Source organism: Myotis davidii, unplaced genomic scaffold, assembly GCF_000327345.1.
Source record: "Myotis davidii unplaced genomic scaffold, ASM32734v1 scaffold370, whole genome shotgun sequence".
Classification (NCBI taxonomy): Eukaryota; Metazoa; Chordata; class Mammalia; order Chiroptera; family Vespertilionidae; genus Myotis; species Myotis davidii.
Genome location: NW_006288615.1, coordinates 17,199,856 through 17,208,064, shown reverse-complemented (window position 1 = coordinate 17,208,064; position 8,209 = coordinate 17,199,856). Strand labels below are relative to the sequence as shown.

Here is an 8,209-nt window from a genome sequence, read left to right as displayed (position 1 = left end):
ATTAATCACTATGCTTTAATTATGTTCAATTTGTAACAATGAAAATACATCCTGCATATCAGATATTTACATGACGATTCATAACAGTAGTAAAATTACAGTTATGAAGTAGCAACGAAAATAATTTTATGGTTGGGGGTCACCACCACATGAGGAACTGCATTAAAGGGTCGCGGCATTGGGAAGGTTGAGAACCACGGCTTTAGACTGTGCTGTGATTCCTCCTCCGTTTTAAGGCCATCTCTCTTACTGCTGTGGCTAATGCCCACTCCCTTTCCCAAGCCCAGTTTTGTGCTGGGGAATGTGGGTTTGGCATGTGCCAGTAAGAAAGACCGATGACTGCTCCGGACCCTTTCACAGCAGGCAAGCACGGCAGCTCGAAGCCCAGGTGGTTGCACATAATGCATGGCACAGAGCTGGCTCCTAGTCAGGCGGGTTTCGGATCTTTGTGGCCGAAATCCTGTTCCTGAGAGTACCGTGACCATTGTTGAGGTGAATGACGAAATGGCAGGAATGAGCTCACCCCTGACTCTAGCAGGGTCAAGGCTGAGTTCTCCTCTGTGCGGCTCCTCGCCCGACAGACATGGCTGTGACAGGCAGTGGTGGCTGTGAGGCCTCTGAGGTGTGACTGAGAGAGGTCTGGGTTCCGGAGTCGTCCCCCACACAGGCAGAGGGCTCGTCCCCCACACAGGCAGAGGGCTCGTCCCCCACACAGGCAGAGGGCTCGTCCCCCACACAGGCAGAGGGCTCGTCCCCCACACAGGCAGAGGGCTCGTCCCCCACACAGGCAGAGGGCTCGTCCCCCACACAGGCAGAGGGCTCGTCCCCCACACAGGCAGAGGGCTCGTCCCCCACACAGGCAGAGGGCTCGTCCCCCACACAGGCAGAGGGCTCGTCCCCCACACAGGCAGAGGGCTCGTCCCCCACACAGGCAGAGGGCTCGTCCCCCACACAGGCAGAGGGCTCGTCGCCCACACAGGCACGGGGCTTGTACCTCTTCTAGCTTCTGCTGCAGGAAGTTGCTCCACCTGCAGCGTGGCCTCAGATTTGTGGCTGCCATCAGGGTTTTTCTCAGTTTCCCAGGTGCTATCCCACGCCTCCCGAGGGTGGTCCAGGACAGAGGCAGCTTCATTTTTTCAGTCGGTGGGGTTTAACAGAGGCAGGTGGTTGGTGCACGGCCCAGGCCTTGTCACCTGCCAAACAGAGTGGTCACAGAGCTAGTCACACGTGACTGTCCCCGGACACGTGGAGAGCGGGGTGTATTTGTACCCAATAACCTGTTGCACACTGCGGTTGCTCCTGGGTTGAATGAACCATCATTTCTCTTTGACCTTTTTTCTTTCCATTTTAATTAACTAGAATCCTTTAAGCAGAAATCTCTATTTTGAATACCCTACCTATAGTCTGATTTTGGAGCCTTTGCTTTGATTGTGTGATCATGCCAAGTATTTTGTTTGTTTGTTTTCTCTTGGAAGTAGGAGCTGCTACTTAATTCCACATCACAACAATTGCACGGAGATAACGCGTATTGTTTCCTAACAGGTTATTAACTTGGGCAAGCCTCTTAAAAACCTGGGCACAGCAACCTTGAATATCCAGTGGCCGAAAGAAATCAGCAACGGCAAATGGTTGCTTTATTTGGTGAAAGTAGAATCCAAAGGATTGGAAAAGATAGCTTGTGAGCCACGGAGTGAAATAAACCCTCTGAACTTAAAGGTATGCTGGTGGGTTCATCTCCCGTTTCCATGGATAAGAAGGGAGAAGCTGACTTCTGAGGGGAAACCCACTCCTCTCCTTAGGAAACCCATGTGCTGGCATGTCGATGCTTCCTGAGAAACATCTCAGTTTCTCTTTGATAGTTGTGTTGTAACCAAGCCAGGCCGAGGATTTCTGTGGATAGGAGACCATTATGGTTCCTGTCAGGCTCATTCACTGCTTGTTGAGGCAAATGGCCTTTTCTGAAGTTGTATGACCTAACATGACATATAAGGAGGACTGGGACAGGCGGGGAGGTGGGGGTGCAGCCAGCATTAACTCCCGGTAGAAGAAAACTCATTCCAAAAGATATTGGCACCTTAGCAAGTGACCTCCAAAGACTTTCCTTCTTGTTTCTTAAAACAGTAGATGTGTATGGAATGCTCACTGAGTCTCAGGCACTGCGCTGCACATTCTGTTGGCACTTTCTCACTTCATTCTCCGGCTAGTCCTGTGAGAGTGGCCTCCTTTCCCTCACCATTTCACGGATGAGGAAATGGAAATTCAGAGAGAACTTTCTCAGTCACTCAGCTTCTAGGAGGCAGGTTCAACATTTAGTTCCGCCTGCTTTCAAAGCCGCCACATGGAACTCTTTCCTCTCCTGCTCCACACGGTCCCACCTGGTTTATCATTTACACTCCATCCAGTGTGATGGAGATTGACGATGTTAGTGAATGTCCGTCTCTTCTATCTTGAATTCTAAGGTGACTGGGTATGATCGGTGTTCGTAGTTGGTGTCTTCTAGAATGATCCTTTATTCATCAACTTGGAAAAATAAGTTGATCCATGATAACTTATCCTTATTATAAGGAAAGGGCAATTTTAAAACTTCCTATAAGGTTTAGTTTTCAGTACTCTACTCTGGCTAAGTCACATGCTGGTTCTTTTTGCTTCTTTCTCTGTTTGTTCTCATTCAAAATGAGCTAACTTTCCACCCTGTGTTAGGTACCTACCTGGTGGTAGGGATACAGGAATGAGATTTGACCCCTGTCTTAGGATGCTCACAGTTCGGCGGGGAGACAGAACAAAGACAGCCTCTTTCTCTCCCTAGGTTTTAAGGTCAGAGTGGGAATTAATTACCCAAATCAGTAACCTTGAAGTGACGTAATAACACTTGCAGATTTTTACACTTAAATTATTTCTGCACATTTGGTGGCAGGAGAAGGGCAAATACTGTGGACTCTGTGAATTTGGCATCATTTGGGAGGGAGTACTCAGGAGGGTGCACATCATGACAGAATTATGTTAAGTAGAATGATCTGGGATATAATTCCTTTCAGGAGTCCCACAACTCCAGAAGGAAACGGGAAATTGCCGAAAAACAGATTGATGGTAGCAAGAAATTTTCACTATTTGCTGAAAGGAAATACCAGACCCTTGTAAGTATTTCTCAAGAGCTGCGATCCGACGGAGGATGGGGGGAAGGTCTTCCCGAGCCCTTGCGTTCTAACCCCTGCCTTCCTCTCCTCCCAGAACTGCAGCGTCAACGTGAACTGCGTGAACATCAGGTGCCCGCTGCGGGGGCTGGACAGCAAGGCCTCGGTGCTGCTGCGCTCCAGGTTGTGGAACAGCACGTTTCTAGAGGTGTGGCCGCTGGGAGGCTGTCTCCGGACGCCATCTGCCACCTCCTAGGCCATGTCTCACTTCCCTAACGCATTCGCTAACTTTGTCTCCACACAGGAGTACTCTAAAATGAACTACCTGGACATCCTCGTGCGGGCCTCCATTGATGTAACTGCTGCCACCGAGAACATCAAGCTGCCGCACGCAGGCACCCAGGTGAGACGGGCCCCAGTCCGCACTCGGAGCAAAACCCCCTGCCCAGGGCCCAGGATGTGCTGCCTTGGCCTCATTCCACAGCACGGCGACCCTGTCAAGGAGAAATCCCATAACGTCTCCAGGTGCTGCCACCGCACGCTGTATTTTAATGGAATCACCGAAGAAAGGAGTGAATCCTTCAGTGGGGCCTCTGGTTCTGCAGTGCACAGGGTAGACTTGGGAGCTGCTGCTCGATGGACCCGGTGCACCTCCCCACATCACCACCAGCCTGGGGACATGAGACCAGATGTGGGGCTCACAGCTCCTCAGTAGAGGCTCCTGTTTCTGGGAGACGATGGAATTAGGGGCCTGGTGCCCAGTCCAGTGGCTGGGTCACAAGTGAAAAGGAGGTTGTTTGGGGTGTTGTATGTCCTGAGGGCGTGGAGAGCTGGTGCTGGCGAATGGGATTGGGAGTCTTGGCCGGGATCCTGCTTTATGTAATAACTGGTAGATTTGTGCCGGTTACTGGTCCCATATCTGGAACTCCTTTCTTTTGAAAACCGAGACATTGTCTCATCTCTAGTCTTATGACACTGATATTTACTGTGATTTCTGAGATACACTAGCTCAGATACCATATTTACGTACACATTTCCGTAGTATTTTAAGAAGTTTTTTAGGTCCTAAAAGTTTTAGCTTCCTTGAAGTGTCAGGATGCCTTTTCTTTTTATTCCTTTACTTATCATGGGTTTTAGTTTCATCTTTATCTTGCTTCATCTATTTTTTTTCCAGTTGGAAGATTACTTATCTTTTGAGATAGAAGCAAAGGAGGTTGAGTTATTCAGTCTTGTCTTTTAGTCTTAATATTGAAACGTCTTCCCATGGCATTTACTCTAATCCTGGCTTTAAAAAGAAAGAAAAAGAAAAATCCATTTTGTTCCTTTATAACCAAAGCAATTAGAGTTTTGTGTTCCCTTGTCAGTAAAAGCTTTTAAGACATTGTTATAACAAAGAGAGAGCTGGTCACCTAAGTGAACCAGATTAGATGGTTATATTTTAGCATCAACTAAATTAAACCCATCCTGGCCCTGGCTGGTGTGGCTCAGTTGGTTGAGTGTTGTCCCGTGCACCGAGAGGTCACCAATTAGATTCCGGTCAGGGCACCAGAGTGCAGGCTTGATCCCCAGTAGGGGGCATGCAGGAGGCAGCTGATCAACAGTTCTCTCTTCCTCTCTCTAAAATCAAGAAAAACATGTTTTTAAAAATTAAATCCATCCAGTGAACAAGCACTTATTAAGGACTGGGTACCCCCCTCTCCCCCCTCCCCCGCACAAATGCTAGAGAAGCAACGTTATTGAATAGGACACGGGGTCAGCGGCTTGGGATCTGTGGTCTGGGAGAAGGGGAAGCTGGCGGGCACTGATGAGGTAAGCCACAGAGGGGAGGGAGCTCATTGGTTTACTTACATTCTGCACTTCAGTCCTAAGGAAGTAGGAAGCGAGTATCTGAGCTGCCAACGAGAAAAGGAAATACAGGTAAAAAAGTGGACACGTCATGTTTCAGGGGAATGTGATTTTTCCTTTTTTGGGGCTCTGAATTCAGAGAAGAACTTGAGGTGGATCGTTTTGTAAGGTGGGTTTCTGATAGGAGCAACATTCACTAAAGGGAATGTGTCTGTAATAGAGAGTTTTATAAAAGATACGAAAATTCCTTCATCAGGTGATTTATACCGATACTCAGCAGGACTGGAGGGCGTTCGATTGCAGAGTGATTTAGGGAAGCATTTCGCAGTGGGCAGGCTGCTGGGGTCGAAGCACTGCTCGCTGGTGGTGGAATGGAGTGTGTCAGCGGAGCTTAAGCCCTTTCCCCTTACAGGCACATGAGGGATGAGGTCATTCCCAGGGAAATGCCTCGATTTTAATGAAACAAAAAAAACAATATATTGGTTTTGGAGTTGGAATAGCTTCTACTCACCTGAACCTGTTACTGTCTATCAGTGAAAGTTGGTGTGGCAAGATGAGAAAGGCTCCCCAGAGCTCTGGGAATGGCAGCTCCGGGATGGTCTCCCCTCACCTGCTGCTAAGGCCAGCGCTTCCTTCTTCCTAATCCCAGCTGGAGGGCGCCTGTCCTCAGACAAAAACCAAAAATCTTTCCGTTGACAATGGAGGTACACAAACAATAAAGTCTTGCTCACTGGCCTCTCACCTCCCTGGTCCCCAGCGAGGCCGTGCACAGACTGGGTTTGTGGAGCTGACGAGCCCTTTAAATGGGGAGCCCAGCCCCTGCCTTCGGTCCTGGTCCTCGCACGCAGCCTTTGTCCAGTGAGTTGTTTTGCAGTTCCAAGGTTCCAAGTTCTGGTGACCATGTTAGCCAGACTCGGGGGCTTAGCACTCTCATCGGGGTTCCCCCCTGTCCGTCCTGCCCCCATAGGCTGCAAAGTCAAAGTTACCTTGTTCAGCCAGGATGCTGTTGGATTGCAGCCTTTTGTGGGAGAGAGTTCCCCCTATGATCAGCTGTTTAAAAGGCTTTGGTATACAGTGTGGTTATAATAAGGTTGATTCTCCTGGGCGTAGACCAGACTCCACTCTCCACCGCCAGTTTTATCAGAACTTGCTCTTACAAATGAGAATGGCTCTTCCAGATTGCCACCTGGCCCCCAAGGACACACTGTGCGCCTTTGCTATGCTGGATACCAGGGAAGCAAGGGCCAGTGGGCTTCGGCACAGGCTAGTTGAAGTGATCTTTCTGTCTCGTTCAGACTGGTCAGTTTACAGGTCACATCCACTGTATTATTCTTCACTGGTCTCTCCTCATTCTTTCTTCCCTTCTTTATGGCTCACCTGTGTTAGAACCAGTAACCTGAAGGAAGGGTTGTTTTTTCCTAACAGCTGGGACACCAGTGGGAGGAAGGGCGGTGAGGGGAAGTGAGCTCTGAGGTCCCCTCTGTGGCTGGGAGCTAGAGTGAAACCTCGCTGAGAGCAAAACAGGAAACCAGGGCACCGATAAGGTGTTTACGGCTGCCGCTACAGGCAGTCTAGCTGGCTGGGAACTCTGAATGTGGTCCTTCCCACTAAATGTTTAAAGAAAAGCAGTTCTCTTGCTTTTTAAGTATTTTCTGAATCAAATGGGACGGATAGGTGTTTTCTAGTATAAATAGAAAGGGAAGTACTTCAATGAAGAGATTAAAAAAAGAATTATAACTTAGAAATATTGAAGCACAGTGTAGACACATTTTTAGGCAGCACTTAGTGTTCACTACGCATGTGGAATATTTGACTAAAATACTTCTCAGAAGTTAAATGCCCCCTCTAAGTTTTGTTTACTCTTTATTCTCTTACCTCCGAAATAGTAGAAATTATAAAGTGATCAAATTCCAATCAGTATAGTTTACAAAATCATATGTGTAGCCATCACTAGGTCTTCTCCTGGCATCACAAAAATTCACTTGAATTGTAAACTCACATTAACCAAGTTGTTGTGACTTTCCATGAGCGACTTCTTAGCTTTCTAAATGAACACTATTTCTGTTTAATTGGTATTTGCCAACTATCAATGAATCCAGGGTCTAAACTATCCATACGTATTGTTGTAGAAGATGGCATCAAGCCATTTTAGGATATTTTATTGCTCTCTGGGGTCCTTAGTTTGCTATCCTAAGGAAAAGTTAAAATGGTACTGATACTGTTTTAATTAACCCAGTTTTTACTTAATTAACAGGAAAGGAGCAAAGGGAAGGCCAGATAATGTAGACAAGCCATTCGTGCCAGAAAGCTGAAGTTTTACCCTCTTCTGGTCTGTTCCCTGCAGATCCCGGGGAAAGGGACTGGGCAAAGAAAGACTAGACCCATGCCCGGGAAGGTCTGGGAGTAGGTCACTGGCCATAATAGGCGTGGCCACTGCAAGGGTGTGATATCTGAGAAACGTAAGCTCCTGAACAAAGGGAGTTCCCGCTCCTGGCCCTCTTGCTCTCTCGGGACTCTTGTTGTAGGGGGTGTGCTCTCACGCTCTCACTCACCCACGTGGCCCACAGCCATGTCCACCCCCCGCACAATGGACCAAGGGACTGTGATTAGCCTGATGCTATGCCAGACTTCACTCCACAGGGAAAGGAAACTGGACACTGGCTTTGCTTCCAGCTCTGCTGACCAGCTACACCTTTTCCAGGGCTGGTTTAAGGGAAACGGGACTTTAGAAACCCAGGGATATAACTTCACACAAGTAAAAACCTCTCATTCTCCCATGCGAGTCTTAGGAAGCTCTTTTTCTCAAGATAACGTAAGATCTCCTCTTCTGCTAGCAACAGAGAAATCCCGCCCATCCAATTCTCCAATGACAGTGTCAGTCATGCAGCTCCATCCCTGTTTTTATATTTCACAACATCTTTAAGATCTGAGTGACAAATGTAGGCTAACTGTGCCTAAACTGGCCCCGTTGTTTTCATCGCTGAAAACTAATTTTTAAAAACTGTGATCGTTCTCAAAAAGCTACGAGGTTGTTAAGATGAAACAGATTTGGCTGTGTATTGATAACTTGCAACTTGATGTTGAATGATGATTTATTATACAATTTATCTACTTTCGTTGGCAAAGAAATACAGACGTTGTCAAAACATAAGCCAGCATTTTCCAGGTTCTAGGAAAGAAACAATAGTCCATTAGTAAAGGAGAGGATCTTGCATCAAAAAGGCACCTCATCC

General features: G+C 47.6%; 1 protein-coding gene across 1 annotated transcript in view; it reads left to right on the top strand.

The window, feature by feature from the left end:
* ITGA6 (integrin subunit alpha 6) overlaps positions 1–8,209 on the top strand; it is a 36,587-nt gene that overhangs the window by 21,207 nt on the left and 7,171 nt on the right. Inside the window, exons 19-22 of the mRNA XM_015561827.1 lie at positions 1,543–1,716; positions 3,036–3,134; positions 3,229–3,339; positions 3,436–3,843. Coding sequence (XP_015417313.1) covers positions 1,543–1,716; positions 3,036–3,134; positions 3,229–3,339; positions 3,436–3,843 — 792 coding nt within the window. The remainder of the gene's footprint in view (positions 1–1,542; positions 1,717–3,035; positions 3,135–3,228; positions 3,340–3,435; positions 3,844–8,209) is intronic.